The following is a 20,683-nucleotide window of genomic DNA, read 5'->3' as shown; positions in this document are numbered from 1 at the left end:
TATCTGTGATATTTTGCTAGCGCTAGGGCGCGCGCATGCCAATTTTTTTCCAAGGTTGGATGGGTCCATTCCAACAGGAGAGTCAAATAGTGCACAGTGTAACGTTAAAGCTCACAGAAAGCAATTGATACACGTACTTCAATAAATAACAAGCAGGGTAGACCATTTAAAATAATACATCTATCAACCAAGAGCACCGTGTTGAACACCCGTGATGTGTGTTCAAATGCCCGTTTTTTCATTGCCTTGTTCACAAAAACGATGCGGTCCGAGTTGAATCGTAGGCTCCCATTGCAAACGACAACAGAATGACCGGGAACCGAAAAATTGTGAAAACTCAAAATTTCTAGCTTTTTTCTTGAATCGCGTGACCGCCATCTGTTATCACACGGAAATGGGAAGGAGCACCTTTTCCTTTGAACCCCATGTGGGTTATTCTATAAATTCGGGGCCCGGCGTAACCCTTCTCTGTCCGTTACGCTTGACCCGTATAATTTGAAGAGGAATATATCATGGGAATAATTGACTTCAAACTACTTTTCATTTTTTTGCAGGTAATTTGCATAACACTTCATCACTTTTGGGAATGAAAAAATGCTGTAAACGTACAAAATCATGTGCCAAATGTAAGCGGGACAGGAAAAAAGTGGACCCCAAATTCATAGATTGACCCACATTCTGAACAAGACCGGAGGTCCCTCAAGACCCACGCTATCATTGTCTTTGCATTTTGGTTAAATCAAGCTATTAGACTGAAATATGAGACTCAGAAAAACTCTCTGAACTGCCCAGGACCCCATGCATGCGCGTCGTGAGGATGTACATGTTGTTTGTCTGCCGTATATAAACCAGAATTGTAACTTTTGAGGTAAATCTGTCAATGATACAATTGTAAGATAGGCCTGTGTCGTCGTTGATTTGGAAAACTTTGGAACATTATAAATTATTCAGTTCTGTTATTTAACATCTACATGCATCTCTGCTCGTGTTTTGTGGTTGATTTACTTTCACCATCTTGATTTTGCATTTAATCCATCTTCGGTCACTCTGCATGCCCCGACCGGCTGCAGTTGTGACCCCGCAAACGGATGTTACACCTTTTACTATACACATGTACATGTATTTCGAATCAAGAACATCTTAAAAGGCCTAACCCGAGTTTAATTTGTTGTCACTTTTTCCACTAATGGCAGAACCTGACACACATCCATTCCTACATTTAAAGCCATCATGAAGATGTTCCAGCCAATTCAGCGATTAATTCTAAGACTCTTGTTTTGACTTTAGGCAGTTCTAATCGATTTGTTGGTGTGGAAAAAATCGACCCAACCACAAAACCTTTATTGACAAAGCAACAACAGAACTATCGCTGGGAATTACGGCTGTCGGTAAAAGTCAATAAAGCAAACAGGTGTGGATAGACTAGAGACGGGACTTCGTGTGATCAATTTATCTCCGTTACCTTGTTTCAATACCACCGTCAAAGGCTGCTGTGTCTCGCTCATCTCAGTTGTAAGGATTTCTAGGTGCGCGGAAGGTAGGCAGCTTGCGATGTGTCACTTGGTGATGTATCGATTATCAATCAAAGGGCATTTGCTGCAACGATGCACGAGCAAAGACAGGTGCCCATTTGAATGTTGGAAGGAGTCCGATAAATACAAACCTACGACAATTCCCGGAGTCAATTTCTCGCAGCGAGCTCAACTGGTAAATAACCAAGTGTGGTTGTATGAGGTGTCATTGTCAACATGATTTTGGGGGGCCCACGAGGGTACTTTACATACTTAAAATGTTCGACCTTTCAGTTCGTGTCGAAAGTAGGGATTTTACAACCATATTAATTTGTCGAGTGCACACAGGCCTAAACCTTCGAGACCATAAAGACCCAATATACAGCAAAATAGTAAATGCACCTATCGTTTGTACTAGTCAAAAAACAACAAAACGGAAAGCTTCTCATTAAACATTTGAAAATCAAACAGATTCAGACACTCTGTTACAGTATATTTAAACTTTTCGTCTTTCAATTGAAGATACAGGTGTTCACGGCTTCTATCAATTAACACAACTTAACAAAACACTGCATGTTGTAACGAAATTATCATGAAAATAAGAGGGGTTCCTTCCTACACCCCAGCACAACACGACCTTTGTTATACTATGCAATGATTACAAGTCATTGACTTAATGAGGAATTCAAATCAACCATGACTTGTGAGTGCGCGGCGTAATCTCAAGGGGCCATTAATAAAGTCTGTTGCTGCAGGGTGCTTGGCAACCAGATTATTTGTGTTGAACACAGCGGGGAAATCACTCGACTGGAAGTGAGCTATACCTCCCAGACGCCCTTGCTAACTGTAATAAGAATCCCAAATTCTGTACATTATAACAATAACTTTAGACGATGCAAAAATACAATCTCTGGCTAAACTGGCTCACTGCATGCCACTGTCCCAAGTTCAGGACTGCCGCTCTTCTCACCACAACAAGAGCTGTTTTTTTTTTCAAGTTTGGGGCTGTCTATTCAAAACATGGGAAACACTTTGCACTCCCCCTCTATCTCTCAGGCCCCCAATTTTTCGTCCTTATTTCTTTTCTATAACTGCATTTATTTCTGTATGCAATAAATGCAAAAAGCAAGTGCACTGTTTCTATGGAAGCTTCTCACCAAACACAAAATTCTGAAAATTCTACATATTCTGTCTGAAGCAAAAGAAGACAGGACATAAATCACAGATATTGAGGTCTATACACTGTTTGTTGATACTCACTATAACACATCTTGTATTTTGTACTTGGAAAATGTCTACATTAATTAAAGAGGTTAGCCTGATTTTTCCATTTCTTCAAATTTGGAGTTCAAGGAGCGATACGGTAAATTGCTTCACTGCTTTAATGACTATTAATGACTTAGCCTACTGAGAAAGCAAACACAATGGATATAACATTTAGCGCGGTCGCTGACTGGACACTTTGGTACATTGTATTTAACGTTTAAACTGAAAAACTACATGTTCATGTATATCGTCTTGAACAAATCTTGTTGAGCTGATGAATCTTCCATCGTGTGTGTGCGTCAGCCTTTATTGTATCTTACGATGCAGTCAACATCAGCTTCTTCCTATTCCTGAGAGAAAAAAAGACCAACATATGACAAAAATGATCAGGTGGTATGGTGAAATGACGTCAAACAGGCATGTAAGGACTACATTCAACATGCGGGGTGTCCATACTAGGCAGTGAGGCAATGACATAGAAAAGAAACCTTTAACCCTCAACTGCCTATTGTGATTCACTAGCCACCTCAATCCTTGCAAATCTCAACACCGTGTACAGTGTACATGTCGGAAACTGTGCGCATAAAGAGCTGCACTCTGTTCATTTGTGGTATGCCTAATCCCACATGCAATACAACCAGTAAACCACTGCAGCACTCATCTTAACAGATTCCAACAAAACCTGGTGATCAAGTTTGGCCGGGTTGGGATCGTTAGAGTTCAGCAAGCAGCCATTTTAGACCAATTCAAAGAACTGTAACGTGCTTCTCAATTTTCATTTGTTGTCCTTTTCATAGACTTTTTTTTCCAAACTGTGTGCAATCGACATTAGTGGAAGATTCCATTCACAAAATGTTCATTAACCCTAACACTCCTCAGTCCTCCAACAGGTGAAGGATTGAGGAGTGTTAGGGTTAAACAACAATTCAGTGCCACATTCTTGATTTACTTACAACTGCCTCCAACATCTCAGTTAAAGTGATGACCTTCGTCAAACACTGACAAGTGTACTGCTTCTTAAAACAAGCATCTTCGTAAGCATCATTAATGCAGTTGCCATCACTTTTAAATAACGCTTTCTGAAGTTTACAAGCCCTCTGTGCAGCCAACCGTGTCCTCAGACCAGACCTCTGTTCATGTCCCTAGACCTTGATTGAGTACTTGTCTGAGTACAAGTCCTCGGTGTGGAATCTCATCTCATTTGCAAAGTCAACAATGCACGATTTGTGTCACAAGTTTTAATCTCCCACTTATAGTTCTTATAAAAAAAATTTGTAAGTACTCAAGGCAAAATTGCAGTACTTTAGTTTAGCTTACAATACCACTTATTCTACACCACAAAAACACTGGATCCCACAGAATCACTGGGTGTAATGTGTACGCATCATTTTCACGGTTGCCTTGACAGGTGATCAAAATATATGGGAGTATATTTATCAACAGTGTGCAAAAATTACATGATTTGGGCACATATTGAAGGCCTGTAGAAAGAAAGTCAGAAAATTACAAATAAAATGTTTGGTTTTGCACTGGTAAAAAGGTCAAACTTGACAATTTTGTTTGCACTTTTTTTTGCAACTTGCATACTTGAGCATAAATTTAATACATGCACATCTTCACTTATTTTGGCATGGCGTAGAGCATAAACACAAGTCTTACCTAAGACAGAAACACAATGCATCCTTCCTAATATGTGATACCTTCTTGCTGTTCAGCCTCGTTCCTCAAAAATCCTCTAGAACCACAAGGAGGATTTTGACGGATTGAGGACATTAACGGGTAAATGTAATTTTTTGTATCCTGGGGTTGGCATTAAGACACATGATATACTCCAAGTGAACACGGCATAATCAAAGATGACATTTAAGTGAACAAGAATTACTGCCAGAATGGAGTATTTTAACAAGGTGCAGCAGTCAGCACTCGCCTCACCTGCGCGCAATCACTCCCCGCTACGGCAGCAGACCAGATGCCTGCACTGCAAGTTCTGACAGCCGCTGGCGGTGTCGGCGTACGGCCCCTCCAGGATGTTGTCGCAGTAGAAGAACTCCTCGTGGTCCAGGCTGGTGCAGGCCGCCGCCAACTGATTCAGGCCGGTTGAGGTTACGCTGAGGCAGCCCGAGAGATCCAGGTACCTCAGACGGGGCTGGCCCCCATTGCCAGCGAGGTACCTGAGCATCGCAATGGCAACAAACAGACACAGATTGTTGAATTTGACGAGGATTTAAAAATTATGACCAGGGGTGGACTGAAAAAAACAAGACGTGGAGGTGTCAAAACAGACTCTCTGAGTTAACAACATGAATACTCAGGGCATGAAGTAAGCTTTGGTTGGTAGGGGCTTCAAGCAGGACCAACAGAGGGCGCCAATTTTTTAGCAACGGAGGCTCCTGTGGTCGGAACTGAACTAGGAAATGCATGCATTAGTTATGATTGCATTGCTACCAACAAAATGGACACTCCCAACCAAAAGGGCTCTTTTCACCTGATGAGGGGGTGACTCTGCTCGAGGCGGGTGTCATGCACCTCTCTTGGATGTTTTAATTAATAATGGAATAAATATGTGCTTGACCAGGACTAATGCCCGAGCAGCAATTGCCATTCACAAATACCATTTTAGACAGAGAGTCCAAGGAAATCAATGATACAATAAATTTCCAAGGATTTTGTTCAGGAATTTTTTTTCATTTCCCCAAACACCACCATTCATTTGATGGTATATTCCTTGTGCAAGTAGTCCAGAAGAATCTCCTTATATGGACTTGGCACACCGTGGCAAGCTGCTTACACACAGACTCTTGCCCAATCAGAATGGATTCACCTGTCTCGTATCCAGGTGCCAGCGCACGCTTTAGGCAGTAGGCATGATCACACCGCAGTGGGCATTATCAAACATTAATACAAAGACACATGATGCATTTTGACCAATAGGAATAAAAACAACTGTTCATTCTTTTCGCCGAGTTTAACCACTTACTGCTGGGGTTTCCAGAACTGGACTTCTTAGGTTTATACATATAGCCGGGCTGCCCGAAATCAGACAAAAGAGCTGGACCTTTTAACAAAAGACCGTACTCAGAACAAAAGACAGAGTTGCTGGGAATCACCAACATTTTTTCAGTTGACAATATCTGAGGAAATCCGTCATGGTTTTGAATGATTATACCACTGTTTGTGGCATCCAGTGTGAGCGGATTACCACTGGGGACAAAAGCGCTTCAGCAGTCCAGGGATGAGTGATACAATACTGCTGCATGCTAATTTGGTCCACATTTGTAAAGACGCCAGCAGTGCACCGGGCCAGTTTCGGGAACAAAAGACAACTACAAAACACTGCACAATCTGGACTCTCTTTACAAGGCAGCAGGCCTGGCTGAAATACTCGGGTGTCAATAGATGTTGTCTGTCAGATTAGAGTAGCCACCAGATAGTCATTTGCGTGGGTGTAAACGTCCAGGAAATGAAGGGATGAATTTTGGAAGAATTTTGAAAATGGAAAATCTTGAAAATCCCCCGGGTATACGTCATGCAACTTCAAATTAAACCCGGCAGCATGTGGTTAATGTAGGCATCCAGTATGCTTTTCATGTCCACTTTCCAACAAATTCAGTAGCGTTGTGCTTGCAATTTGTAAAAAAGAATTGTGAATGGCAAGTTTCTACCACAGCTGCAGTTCAAGTAACCAAATTACAAACATTCATTAAAAAAATCCAACAATGAAATTTGTATTGACTGTATCTCTGGCAAGGCACTGTGCAGGAGGCTTATTTAAATATTTAGGAGAAAAAGGGCCAATGGAGTAAATCAAGATGTTTCAGACTCTGTGGAAGTTTAACTGCAGACAGGCCTAAGGACTGACAATGTCACACTTTATATGTGGAGTTTCCTATGGGAGCTGAGTGGGGGCGACGGATTTGAAACTCTGCAGGAAAACGTAAATGTACATACGGTGTACATACGGTGCTGTGCGGCTCACTGCGGTGGTGGAGCGCTTTTATCCCCAATGGTAATCCGCTCCCTCTAAACACCCCACACCGTGGTATACTGTTTCAAAACAAGGCTGGATTATCTCCACTTTTGATGGTGAAAAATGTAATGCCCAGCAGCTTGGTCTTTTGTTCGTAGTACGGTCTTTTGTTACAGGACCCTGTTTCCTTTGTCCGAGTTCGGAGACCCTGGCCACGAATATAAGGCCTATGGCTCTGCTACCGGAGCCCCCGGTGGCAAGTGGTTAAGCAAATGCCTTCCACCGAATGATAATGTTAGAATGGCGATGCCCACTTTGTGAGGTGTATATGTACAGTTGATTGACCAAAGAGTACTGTTTCATGGAACACAATTACATAACCTTCGCCAATTCAAAGCGCAGCATGGAAGAGCAAAGCTATACGAAGCCTAGAGCTTCAGGATTACCACAGAAGTCAAAATTACTTACTTAGTAACGACACATGTATAACATTACAACATTCCCTTGCACCATAACTTTGCTGGGCCAAATCACCTTGTGCCAGTAAGATTTCAAGAGCAATCTATCCATATCTCTCACCTTAGTCCATCATCTGTGATTCTGTAACAACCAGCCAAGCTGAGAAATTCCAGTTGACTGGTGTGGTTAGCCAGTTGGCGGTCTGTGAATCCATCCGATCTGTCCATAGTTGATATGTTGGTGCAACAAGTCCTGTGGGTCACAGCAGACCCTTTTGAGTTGCCACAACAATCTTTAGTCCTGTAGGAAGAGTCATCAGCCTGGAAACTTTGACAGATGTTGTTCTCTCTGTTTAACTTGCCGAGGAAGGCTTCTGACATCTCCTTGCACTTTGAATGTTGTCCCGTGCTGCCTAATCTGGCTCCCAGTCTGGTGCCTTGACTGGAGTGGTTCAGATGCACTTCGTAGGAGTCAGAGCTCACTGTCTTTTCGGCACACTGCGATTTCGGCCGGCCGTTTTTGTCAGTTGACAGCTCATCGATGGAGATGACTTCAGAGCAGTATTTTCCACAAGCGCCGAGGGAACAGGATAGTTGATGACTGGAAGTATCTCCGTTCAGTTCCTCCTTTCCCAGAGGGGGCGAGATGGCAAGAGAGAGCCGCTTGAGGGTGGCGTCGGTGATGCTGGTGCACCCAGAGAGGTTCAGGTGTTTCAGACGTCTACCAGAGCCATTCTTACCAAACCTGTCATTTGATTAAGGACCCATATACACATTATGCAGTTGCGCACAAAGTATCACCCCATTACAGCACATTGTTTGGCTTACACTACTCAGTACTACAAAATACTACGCAGTAGCCTGACCCGGAAGGACCTAGCGCTACAGATTACTACTTCTGGCTAGGTTACTTCCATTGTTACTTGTACAGAGAACAATAAAGCCATGCATTCATAGTGCCACAGCACTATATGGTACATTGTCTTATCTATTGAATCTTATGGCTTCACAGAACAATAAAGTCATGCCCTCTTACAAGCGACAGCGCTCAGTGCTACATTTTACTACAAGTAGTAATTTGTAGTATTATCTAGGGTTAGGGTTAAAAATTGAATTAGGGATGGTTGAATAATAACTAATCATGTGTAAGCCAATTCAGGCATGCATGTGGGATGCATGTGCTTCAGGATGTCATGGAACAGAGACTGTTTGATAGTGACCGTGGGTTAGTAACGACAGCTTGTCATTATGCTTTTGGATAACCGGGCCATTTCATGTATGCACATGAAGAAGTCACATGCAGAGACTTTCCTTGAGGATCTCAGCACTGTCAGTAAATATATGTTCGTGAAAAACATTTTTTTATAAAGAGATATTGAGGGTTCAAGACTGAGTTTGCACAGAAAAGAAAGCCAATTGCTAGTTCTGGTGTTTATATGTTTACGTTTAAGGCATCTCTATCTATAAGTATATCAAATTCCCTCAGATGACCAAATCTGCAGCAGCTCAAACTTCATTCCTTCTTTCGCTTGAATGTAAAGGATCCTTTCTCAATAAGACCACGCTGTCAAGAACACTCCTCCAAATTGAAGGGGTCATTTTGGGGACAGCAAACAGGGAAACAGGGAAACGAGCATGTCTCTCCCTACGCTGTCCTCAATCGACCCAACACCACATCACATTCCCAAAATGGGCACTTTTAAACTTTCTGGTTTAATCCACGAAACAGCAATCTTCCATGCACTCCTTACCTTTTGAATGCGATATCGGAGATTTTGGTGAGCGACAAATCGAGCTGTTTCAGGTTCGGAGCGTTAGACAGCAATCTGTAGACCTACAGGTAGAGAGAAATAACAGCATAACACATCACAATACTACTCCTCAGCTTAACAAGGAAATTTATAGCAAATTTGTCATCTTGCATTAAAAAAAATTTACAGCACAAAATTGCAAGCAGAACTAGCATGGACTAGTCCAAACTGTGACCAACCAGTCAAGATATGACTACACTGGTCCGGATGGCCGGTAGTAAAAAAAAAAAAAAAATCTGGTGAAACCCAGCTTCTGTCCAATGTAAAGAAACTCGCGTTTACCAAAATCACAAATTACCGTGCGAATGCGTAGAGTTTCCTTCTACATCCCTAGAATTCCCCTCACTTTTAAAATTGTGATGAAACTGTGGCAGAGTGCTATTAATGTGCATTTTTATGGCAGCATCACAACTGTTAGCCACAGTATCTGAGCTCCAGCCTTCCTTCTGGACCAACCAACCCTCTGCGTTAGTTTTGACAGTCACGCTAAAATAAAATTACTGAAAATACGACCTGAAGACCTGTTTTGTTGGAAGGGGTGGTCATTTCTTACCATGGCATTGTTAAGTCCTTTGCTCTGTGACAACATCAGTGTCTCCACTCCGTGTCCGACTACCGGAATCAGGTGCTTGGCAATGCCATCCAGCATCTTGGCTTCGCGACGGATGCGCAATGCCGACTGGCTGACCTCGTGGCTGTCCTTTTCGTCACTGTCTGCCGAGGACTCTGACTCATTAAAATCAGCGTCTTCGTCCACCGTGATGTAATTCCCCTCACCATCGTCTGAGCCAAGGTCTTCGATGTCCTGATGGAAGTCATCAATGACGAAACGCCAGTCACCTGATGGTAAAGATGGAACACATTATTATGCAGTCAGTGTTAGATGGATGGATCCTACATATACATCAACAGTTCGCAATGGCTCTGATGAGCATGTAGTGACTCATTCAGTAATAATCTTACCGTGTCATTAACTCAAACTCAATCAGGAATTCCAAAAAAATCTTAGACGCTTGTTCACCTTTGCTGGTCCAAGAAGAAGAGTGTTCCGTTTGCTGGGTTCTATTTCAATTACATATAAACACCAGTTTACATACCGTCATTTAGCAGGTAGTGAGCTTTGCGTGCTTTGGCTTTGGGTTTTAATCCAGTTAATCCTTTGCACTCTACCAATCTCAGCGCAACTTGTGAACTTGCTACTAACAGGTAAAAAAAAAAGCAAGTGCAGTGTTGAGCTGATTTTGCTTTCACGTGTAAACATTTGTCTTCTTTGATCCTTCTCTGTTCATTTTTCCTTCTCTACATCCTAAAAAATGCTTCAACACATGCACAAAGGTGAATAGCCTCTGAGAGGGCAACGGTTGAACGACCTGTTTCATTAGACCTCTGAAGCCAAAGCATTACCGAGCCCAATTTGCAACCATTTTTTTGGTGCCGAATCTTAACTTATACCCTTTGAGAATGCTAAGTCTGCTCCAAGCATTTCACACCAACGCTGAACTGAAGTCAACATCTGCACAGGAGGGGGTGACACCTAAGCAGTCCCCCTCAATGCACTTTTTCGGGTTTATAGAGAGTTTAATGAGGCTGATCAATACCTTGTGCCCATCTAACAGGATGGAGACTCTTCCATAGCATGCCGTCCATGGCAAGCTGGTTCCACTGGCTGTTGACCTGTGCGCAGCGGCATAGGTCCTTGGGGCTCAGGTAGGAGAAGATGTGCACCAAGACTTCGGATGGTAGGCCTGCTGTCTTGTCTTGGGATGTGTTGGAAACATCATCTTTGACATCATCCACTTTCTCTGCAAAATTCAAGGGAAGGGAAACAACGTCATAAATTATCTCAATACCTCTTTTTTTGCAATTTACAATAAAAACTAGAAAGGGAGGGTTTTGTCTCAATGGCGGAAATGTTACAACGGAAGGAAGGTCATTATTTTGCTGGTAATTCAGAATGTTTGTTTTGTGAAAGAAACTCTCCAGTATTTCTGCAATGAGAACAAATCTCAAAACTTTTCTCAATAAATCATATTTTAACCCCATCCTTCCAATCAACCCTAACAGTCCTTGATCCTTCACCCATTGGATGACTGTGGGATTAATCTCTCTCTCAATTCAACTCCTTCCAGAAGGTATGCTGCTCACCGTATGACTCTTCGGGGGCCAATTCCTTGTCGTTCTCAGAACGGTACTTGGTGTGGAGGGTGTGCCTCTCGATCACGTCATAGCGGATGCGTTTCAGCTCCTCGTAAGTGAAGTATTTCATGAGCAAGGGCTGGAAACACTGGACAATTGAACAGAATAGCTCTTCAATAAAATCTTCTGTCAATCAGAGAGTCAAAAGACACAAAACTGGAGAGCCAGAAGGGATCAACTGCAATACGTCAATTATACCACATGTTTGTCCACTGACTAAACCTGAGATATGCTCCCTATTAATGAGCCTCGCATTCACCTCAAATTAACTCCAACCCTTGACAGACACGAGATTAATTCAAGGCAGGAACTCCACGAGGCTAACAGAGGCTATTGCCTTGGTCTTTGTCTCTATGCCCCTTTAACTGTCCCCACAGACAAATTGATTTTCTAATACAAGTGCCCTTTGCAAAGAGATGTTGCCTTGCCCCTTCAAGAATGATATCGCTGCCTGTTAATTAACTCCCTTAGTAATCTTACTAGTCCAATGACTAGTTGCCTAACAATCTAGGTCATCCCTTTCTTATGCTGAGGACTCCTTTTACAAGGTTTTTGATGGCACAACGTGCATTTTCCATGAAACTCATAACTAGTGAGAACTGCACACTGGCAAATATTATATTACATCCCTGTTGCCAGTTCCAAGATTGCTCTCAGTGACAAATGGACACATTTCCCCTTCACCACAACTTGTGTTCCCCAAAGAATACAGGCGGACGGACGTCTGAAAATGAGTCACAATTTGCAATAGCTTTGAGCAATACGTCCTTGAGCATATCTTGCCCACTGAAAGATCCATGGGACATTCCTCATTACCGAGTCAAACTGAGTCACGAGTCAACATGAAAAGTTGATTATGCTCTGTCTACCGCAATTGTAAAACAATTTTGCGATAAAAATATTAACCTCAAAAGGACTCGTTGCTCGAACCCGTCAAACTTCAAGAGTTCCCAGTTGTCAAATATTGGCCACTGTTGACCACCGGTTAACTGCAGGTGGAAAACTCATGCAACCATGAAATACCTGTTGTACCGGTTACCAGGCAAACTCAACATGTGGTGAACAACTGAACCCTGATCGAACCTGGCTCCTGCTGTGAGGCTGTGCGCGGAAATGGCTGTGACTGACAGCAATGCACGTGTCTATGAAACATAGCTGGAGCCACTAAGCTAGCGGCTTCAACAGGCCCATACGTTATCGCTAGTCGCAGCCAAGTCAATTGGAAGAGGCCTAACGCTGACATACCTCCTCTTCCTCCTGCATGTGGGGCAGGAAGTCCTTGGTGAAGACCTCCAGCGCGTCTCGGATCTTGCTGCCAATGGTGATCATCTCGCTGGGGGAGTGGCAGTGCTCTGTCTTCTTGCAGCCTTCCTCCAGCAGGCCCTGCATCTCGCTCAGACGATTGTCAGAGTGGATCTTGTACACGGCTTGGTTTTCAATCTAGACATCGGAGCATGCACACAAACTACTTGTATCAAATTCATTCTGTTCCCTGATGTAAAGCTCACCACAATCTCAACAATGCTAAGAAACTGGATTGTACCATCCTTTCAAAACAAGGTGGCAAAATGTTGACCATTTCCATGCAAGAATTTCATTTTGAAGCATGAACACAACATGCAACAGTTATCCAAGTGGCATGTTCACCCAGTACAAGAAGCTGAAAGAGGTCAACTGTCCCACGGCCGAAAGGCCTAAGATATGCAGCCACCACAGTACCCAACAGTGGCGCTGTCCAATTGGATTAGTTCTGATCATCTCAACACTGGCAGTGCAGTTCATTGTGATGCCGAAGGATGTAACAAGGCTCACCACACTTTTTCACCTGTTGAAGTGAGTCTATTCGGATAATTCACTATTCGAATATTCGACCTTCAATTCGATCGAATATCCAATAGTTTATCTTACCGACCAGCAGATTGTTGATGATTACACCATATACAAAATTAGATGCAATGACGTACACAATTGTACATTACAATCACTATAATAGTTTCTCATGTCTAGGAGTATCTCCAGCCACGATTTAGCAGGATTTAAGTGACAAACACTACCTCTTGCCCTGTTGAAAATTTCTCTTCCTTTAAAGTTTCCAATAATAATTTACTTTTTGAGTCGTTGTAAGATTTCTGTCGCTTTTCATGTGAATCTACTTGAAACAAGCCTCCATAGGGTAATTTTTCTCATTTAAAACAAAAGAAAATTCTCCCTTCCTTTTTATGATTTTTGTATTAAAATATTCAAATTTGGAAAATAATGTTTAAATGTTCGATAATCGATCAAATATTCAGATAATCAGCACAGCCCTACATCTGGTTGGTCAGGATTAACTCAAAGTCCTTATGTGTTTGAGCAAGGAATTTTCCTAAGTCCTTCAAGACTTTTCACTTTGCAGGACACCAATGGCACATTCCTTGTATCTGAACAAATTAAAAGAGATCGGGTCCAATGCCAAGTTGATATAAATAGCTTCCCCAATTCTACATCTGCAAAGCCTTTTCATGGATTTACAAGGATCTTAGACGGTTAAGAGTTTTATCCTATCAGTGCACAACAGTGCACATGTGTCTCTACCACATACCTTGAGATAGTCCAGCCGGTGTCGGAGTTTCTGCATGATGCATTCATTCTCAATGTGTTCGTGAGTTTTGAATTCCCTGAATGTGGCTCGGAGACTCCACAGCAACCCCCGCAGCTCGGCATAGTTTGAAAAGTCAGTCGCGGTCAACTGTTCAAGGAAACGGACAACAGAACCATCGAGCACAGTGACACCAGGGCCAGTTACAAATATCAACCTGCGCATTTCCATCCGTCCTTCCATCCCACAAATTGAAATTCACCAAATTAAATCGGGGTTACTGTACATATATGTTCTTATGTGGGCAATCATAAGATGCAGGGTAAACTGCAAAATAATAATAATTAATAACAATTTATTCATTTATAAAGCACAAATTTCATACAGATATATATTCAAATGTGCTGTATAATGAAGACATTAAACCTGATCTAGCGAATGGCAGGCTGCCGCCAAACGATTCACATCCACCTACATCTCTAGAGAAGCGACAATAAGAGGCAGTTACAATTTTAGAAACTGAAAAGAAATTTCTGGGTAAAACCCATTAAATCAGGTAGGGGCTGAAAACAAATTCCAAATGTGGACCTAGCCAGGAATAAGCCATTTGCGAGTTAAATTTGAATAAAATCTGGTACACTGAGTTATCTGATTGCACATAAACATAATAATTTGAATTCCCCAGACTAAAGACACTGTTGCTCTACCTCGTGATTCGGGTCAAGCTTTTGCATCGTGACCACCATCTCTGGAATGGACTGGTTCCTTTGTGCCATTCTTTACCATTGAGAACAGTGTATTGTTGCAAGGCGTCTCTTATGTAACTAAGCAAAAGCTTGCCCCGAATCACGAGGTATAGCAACAGTGGCTTCAGTATGGAGAATTCCAACTGTTATGTTCACGTGAATTTAAAGTACTCAGTGTACTAGATTTTACTCAAATTTAACTCGCAAAAGGCTTATTGAAGCTGGGCCGCAGAGGTGAAAGGTGACAAAGAACTACTCCGCTAACCCAACTCCCCAAACGCAAAGTTTGCTGCTTTGACTTTGTCAAATTCAGCTCGAGCGGCTTCAGAAAGAGTAATGTCGCCCCCACACTACTTATAAATCTGAGGTTTAAATCCTGTTTGAAATGATTTCCTGCTATTTACACCTCTACCATTTTTAAATTGCACATGTTCTCCCTCCCCCCCTCAAAACTGGATAACCTAAAGTCCAGAGCTTTCTGCATTACGGAAAATCTGCAAAAATTGCTGATTTGGGGGTAGAAAGCGGAAAAGGCAACTTTCGGAAAAAAATACATAAATAAAACAAATGCATATTTTTGATCGTTTCTGCACAATTAGCTCTAACTGCCCAAAACCTGCCATACTCCAACAGCAGGTTTTGTGAGGTTTTGGCAGGTTTGGTACTGTACCTGAGGAACTTGTTGTTGAATTTTGTAAGACTTGGGTTGAAAGGTCTAGGGAGATGGTGTTGCATTCTGTGTGAGTTGGGACACACACAGGTCACTGTGTGCAATGTCTGGCTTGCTGTACCAATCGTTGGACTATGCTTGATTTTGTCAGGTTTGGTACTGTTCAGTGCAAGTCATCCTATACTGCATAGACCCATCCATACCATATCACTCAAACTCCAATGGGCTCATTCTGTTGGAGTTTATCAGATTTGGTACAGTAACCTGCATGTACAAGTACATAGACAAGTACATGAACCTGTTGGATTTTGTGAGGTTCAGTATGCTTTCAAGTGCAGGAGCCTAGGGGGTTAGGGTTAATCAAATAAATATGAACCCAAATTAGGAATGACAACTCATTTTCACTGTTTAACTCACTTTGAAAGTAACATATGGTAGCATTTCCCCTCTTGTTTTTCCTCTGCGATATCGCAGAAATCGGTATTGATTTCATCCGGCTCCACACCGCAGAGATCACATAGGTCCCCATTCCCTATATAATGCCCAGACGTCTCACGGCTTATGAATAAATCAATAGGGACTGGGACCAGTTCAAGATCACAGTGGCATGGCGAATGTAAGCTCTACATGTATCATTATGCCAAAGATACATGTAGATGTACGGTAAATGAAGGCCTACAAATGCACTGTCACATACATGTACATGTACAGTTTTTGTACATGTATATTAAAATTTTGAAAGTGGAAGACACTGACAGCAGAATTTGACTTTCAGAAAGCAGAAAATTCTGGACTTTAGGATAACGTCATCCTCCTGAACGTTTGTTGCTTATTTTGTTTGAGAAGTTTGCTCTCTTTATTATGCAAATAGTTTGGCAGTCTTTAAGAACAGTGACTTGGACAAATGGAAATGATGTCGCATCCTGGCTCCACAGCAGTTGTGTACAAAAGTCTACTGGGGGTCAAAAATATTTTCCAAGAACTTCCAACTAACTTGGAAATTTTTTGTCAGCCCTAGATTCATGTCTTTTCACCATTTCAGCAATAACTGACCTTCACTGAGATGAAACATGGTGGAAAAATGTGAAGGCAGAATGCAACATTCTCTCCTGAAAAACTACCTAATGATGAGGTTAACTCCCTGCCTACCTTTCATGGCTGCACGGGTAAGACAATTCATTTTTTTTTTCAAAATTATTGTTGAAAACAAAATTATAATGCAGCCCGTCCCTATTTAGTATTATCTACATGCAGGTTGGGAGAAGTGAAAGAGTTCCATATATGGACAACACTAATTTTCCCTTAAAATGCTGTTACACTCACAGTGAAATTAAACACAGCCCCTAATGAGAAAAATGTCCTTCTGAGGTGTTTGTGAAGACAGAAAAGACAACAGGATTTACATGTATTTCTTCAGTTCTTATATTTATCAAATTTAATTTTTGTAACTTGCCTATAAAAAATGTTTGGGCCTCGCCGAAAAATGGGTCGGTCAGGAAATCGAAACTTAAAGCACTGTTTTGGCCTTTGCAAGTTGGATTCTCCCGCCCTTATTTGGTTGCTCGAACGTCGTCATTTTCATTTCTTCCATCTAGCCCTATGCCTCTGTTACTGGGCCTACTGAATGAAAGATAATCAGTGGGGCGAAGTGGAAATGGGGCAAAGTGACCGACATGTAGGCCTTACGCAGGAGGAGCAACATGGCGCGGCGATGATGACCAAATAAAATCCACTAATTTCTCACAAATTCCATACAAACTGGGCCTACCTTGTCCGAATAAATGCGGACCAACTCTTTCATACGACTGTGTGGCCCGGAAAAAACGTCCACTTCCTTCGGGGCGGGAGCCATTTTGTAAGATAATCAAAACTTCCAACAATAAGAAGTGCACTTCATAATATTCAGCGCATCAAATCATGGCGTTCGTCACGTCAAGTCTAGTCATCGCCGCATACAATGCAAGCGCACCCTCGCGTGACATGGCTATGACTGGCTGCATTCCCAATCGCGGCCACTTTATTCAGCATAACCACAACTGGGAACCAGCCGCAGCCACAAAATATTCAATCAGTTACGGCTGATATCGCTGCGTACATGTATTATTTTATACGAATACGTATTCGGAGATCAGACTATTTTGTCTTTTTGGTAACGTTTATCAACCCCTGAATACGTCATTCCATATCCGGATTACTTAAGCCCTTTTCCAAACTCGACTTGAGTTCCGTTGAGGCTTCGTTCCCAAAACCAATCCCCAATTGTGGACCTGAAGCGTTTAAATTAAATTAGATTACTATTTTTTTTTTGCTCTCTTGCATCTTATTGGATGTTTTGTGGCACTATTAAACTAATTACTGCTCTTACAGCTTCAATATCAGCTAGTTAAAAACAGTTAAGGCCTGAGACGGAGGCGACGTTGAGTATTGGAAAACGGCCCTAAAAGTACTTCTTGGTTACGGCTTGCCTGAAATGAAATAAAGAGGCTAACCAATGACTTCGACATCGAATGCTCATGTGCTGTATTTTGCTAGCCGTAGCCTGTATGCAGCTCAACCAAAGGAAAGAAATTATAACTGCGCCCTCTTGCGATTGTTCAGTCATTATCGCAGTGCGTCCATAGTAACAGCACAATAACATGTACATCAGCACCGTACTGAAAGTAACAAATGATCGTTAAGGATTTTTTGCTTGTCATCGGGCGTATTTTGGAGCCGTTTTATAAAATCACACCGTTGGTGTTTACCTCTCACTTCTGACGTTCCGTGCTGAACTAGTCAAGCAGCATGAGGGAACTTTTCGATGTGCAACGCCAGAATTTCTGGACCGAGTCCATCCACAAGGAAGCGTACACTCGCCTGGCCTGGCACGAGAAGTACAGCAAGGAATTCGCCCGGGAATCCCGCAGAGGGATCGCCCGCAAGCATCGGCCAAACATGGTCCCAAACGTGGTCGCCACCCTGAAGGCCCCCAAACCCGCCGCTGAGCAGTCACACAGCCTGAGCGAGCTGGCGGCCAAGAAAGAGGCCAGAAAGAAAGACTTGGCAGCCATGGCCAGCGAGGACCCCGACGCCTTGCTAGTCGAGATGAGACCCGTGACGCCGGCGGTCAAAGACCAGCTCTATAAAGGCTTCAGCAAGGAAGGCACCGGCCGGTACGCCTACCTGCAGATCAGGAAGTTGAAGAAACCTGAAGTCAAGTACGATTTTCCTATTACCAGCTCCTGGGAGTACGGATGGCGTTTGGATGATGTGGTCAAGGAATTCCGAGCACCTGCATTTGGTCGATCTCGTATTGTCAAGGACTCCTTCTACCGTACCAATGGAATTTTTTAACACTGTTAGCTCCATATTAAGAAAAAAGTATGAGACTATCTTCATCTTCCCATCAGCTGTCCAGACAGTCCTATGCAACACTGCAGAAACCCTCCGAATACTGCTACTACTGTCCAGCTCTGTCGTAATATTTTTCTGTTTTGTATATTTAGGATGTTTTGTGGGTATTTGTGTATAAATCAAAGGTTACGCAACAATTGATGTCAGTACTTTTGCTCGAAAAATAGATAAGAATTGTGGAAATGAGCAGAAACCATTTTATAATGATACCACCTCTGACGTCATGGTTAAATTCCTTGGTGCATGGAACTTTGAAATTGTTGAAATATAGCATGAATGAAAATGATAAACATGCTGATGGCCACAGTCATGTGTACAGCATTTGCCATGTAGAAGAAAAACATTTTAACTGAGTGTAAAATGAATTATGTGATTTTAATTTTCATATTAAACCAAAATGATCCATAAGACAAAGGTCCTGAAAGTTGTACACGTATTACTGTAATTCATGTACTGCTGATTATTCACCTTTTTGATCTTAAGAAGGGAATTCCTTTTCATGATGGAATATACATGTACTCATGATTATGGCTGCTCACTTTAATCAACTTACTTCAAGTTCCAAATTAAATTGCAGCTGTAGTATTAGTGAGCAGAGAGTGTCAGCCAAGGTCAAGTCAAGCCGAGGAATGTAGGTCTACCATACCAACAGAAAAAAGGCAGTCATGCCCAGGCTGCAAAGTGTACATCAGGTACCGAGGCAGATACTCTGCGTAGTCTGGCAAAAGAACTAGTTTACCAGCAGGTTTTAGAACCAGCGTTAAAGAAGGGGTGTCCACATATGCCTTGACGGGAGGAAAGTTCCAAGTTGTTGATTTTATTTATGCTTTTACATGCAGTTTGTGCAACAAAAGGTGTCTAAAATGGCCAATGGGGTGTTTATTACAAGGTTTTCCAAACACCCCTCTGGCAAAAGCATTGCCTTACATGCACCGTGAAGTGTGTATTGGATTCCCACGTGACAAATGCTAGGTATGAACTTACAAATAATATATGTATGCAACACTTTAATGTTGTTCATCAAAGGATCAAGGTCCACAGAGGTAATGATGGGGGTAAACCGTACCCCTTCTATATGAAAGTCAGCTTAATCTAGATTTAAACACATTTGAAGTAATACAGTGAAGAACCCTGTATCTGAACATGTTTCTGTTGGGATTTTTTTCTATCCACTTAATACTACACGGTACTGACATTTCTTTCTCGTTCAAGAATGTTATTTAGAAACCAGCTGCTTGATTTTTTGCTCAATACTTGAACCTTAGGCTTATTATTACATAATATTTTTTTTTCTCAAAGGAGCAGTAGACTGTGTTTTATGTTTTGTACATTTGTCCAGGAAAATTATGCAGTGTTCTAACTTTCGGAACTTAATTTGACCACTCTTCCATTACTGTGTTGGTTGTGCTAGTAAATGAATGTTTAGTGAATTTCTCAAAGTATTGGATTAAAAGTGCCAATTGGAATATGAAAAATGATTGGTCTTGCTTTAGTGTACATTTAGAAGTTAAGATATTCCGACTGAAATGGCCTTCCACCTCAAACCAGGATAGCCTGGGAAATGAGGCCCCCCCCGCTATTGTGGTGTACTTTTTGCGGGTTTTACGAGCTGTAGAGGCTAGGGGACAGCCACTGAAGTATTTAAATGTCTTTCGGAAGGACTGGGGGCTCTGAAACCCGAGAAATGATACGGCCTCTCCAAACAAGCAGCTCCAGCAACCGTGTGAAAACCAAAATATAACCGCGTCGCAGGGTTAAGAGTATTGAGATTAAGGCCTTTCAGTGAGGGCAAGTCCCTGTGTCCAGTAGAAGCAGTGTCCAGTTATATGAATCGTACAGCCCCCTCACTAATGGCCAATCACAGCTCCTAATAAGCCACTTGAAACCACTCAAAAAGGTGGTGTCATCCACAGTCAGCCGGTCGACGGTTGAGATGTTACAGAAGGCTGGGGTGGACACTACCAAATTTAAGGCACACTCTACACGGGGTGCAGTGACATCTGCATCTTTTGGTTTAGGGGTACCCTTGAAAGTTATTTTAGATTCAGCAGATTGGGCGTCGGATTCTACATGTACTTTCCGCACCT

The 20,683-nt window shown here is 42.2% G+C and overlaps 2 protein-coding genes across 2 annotated transcripts; one reads left to right on the top strand and one right to left on the bottom strand.

Annotated features, from left to right (window-relative positions):
- Nucleotides 1-1,983: 1,983 nt before the first annotated feature.
- On the bottom strand, nucleotides 1,984-17,149 carry LOC110973997 (F-box/LRR-repeat protein 5-like). Its single transcript, XM_022225277.2, has 10 exons — nucleotides 16,972-17,149; nucleotides 13,791-13,937; nucleotides 12,455-12,649; nucleotides 11,159-11,297; nucleotides 10,612-10,815; nucleotides 9,567-9,853; nucleotides 8,954-9,036; nucleotides 7,324-7,947; nucleotides 4,710-4,948; nucleotides 1,984-3,127 (listed from the first exon to the last, which is right to left on the bottom strand). The coding sequence occupies exons 1-9, from the start codon at nucleotides 17,053-17,055 to the stop codon at nucleotides 4,720-4,722; spliced, it is 1,992 nt and encodes a 663-aa protein (XP_022080969.2). The 5' UTR covers nucleotides 17,056-17,149; the 3' UTR covers nucleotides 1,984-3,127; nucleotides 4,710-4,719.
- A 647-nt stretch (nucleotides 17,150-17,796) lies between these two features.
- LOC110974115 (protein SPMIP1-like) lies at nucleotides 17,797-20,071 on the top strand. The gene has a single exon (XM_022225489.2). The coding sequence runs from the start codon at nucleotides 17,988-17,990 to the stop codon at nucleotides 18,534-18,536; it is 549 nt and encodes a 182-aa protein (XP_022081181.2). The 5' UTR covers nucleotides 17,797-17,987; the 3' UTR covers nucleotides 18,537-20,071.
- The last annotated feature ends 612 nt before the right edge of the window (nucleotides 20,072-20,683 follow it).

This window comes from Acanthaster planci, linkage group LG04, assembly GCF_054643075.1.
Source record: "Acanthaster planci isolate LZ-2023a linkage group LG04, COTS_SCS, whole genome shotgun sequence".
Taxonomy (NCBI): Eukaryota; Metazoa; Echinodermata; class Asteroidea; order Valvatida; family Acanthasteridae; genus Acanthaster; species Acanthaster planci.
Note: the sequence above shows the minus strand (reverse complement) of the source record. Positions and strands in the feature narration are given on the sequence as shown.

Bases quoted from the DNA above. Each gene is read 5' to 3' on its own strand.
- LOC110974115 (XM_022225489.2), top strand. From the start codon at position 17,988: ATGAGGGAACTTTTCGATGTGCAACGCCAGAATTTCTGGACCGAGTCC.
- LOC110973997 (XM_022225277.2), bottom strand. From the start codon at position 17,055: ATGGCTCCCGCCCCGAAGGAAGTGGACGTTTTTTCCGGGCCACACAGT. The intron at 7,948-8,953 runs GTAAGGAGTGCA...ATCAAATGACAG, and splicing joins TCCGATATCGCATTCAAAAG to GTTTGGTAAGAATGGCTCTG. The intron at 4,949-7,323 runs GTGAGAGATATG...TGCGATGCTCAG, and splicing joins ATCACAGATGATGGACTAAG to GTACCTCGCTGGCAATGGGG.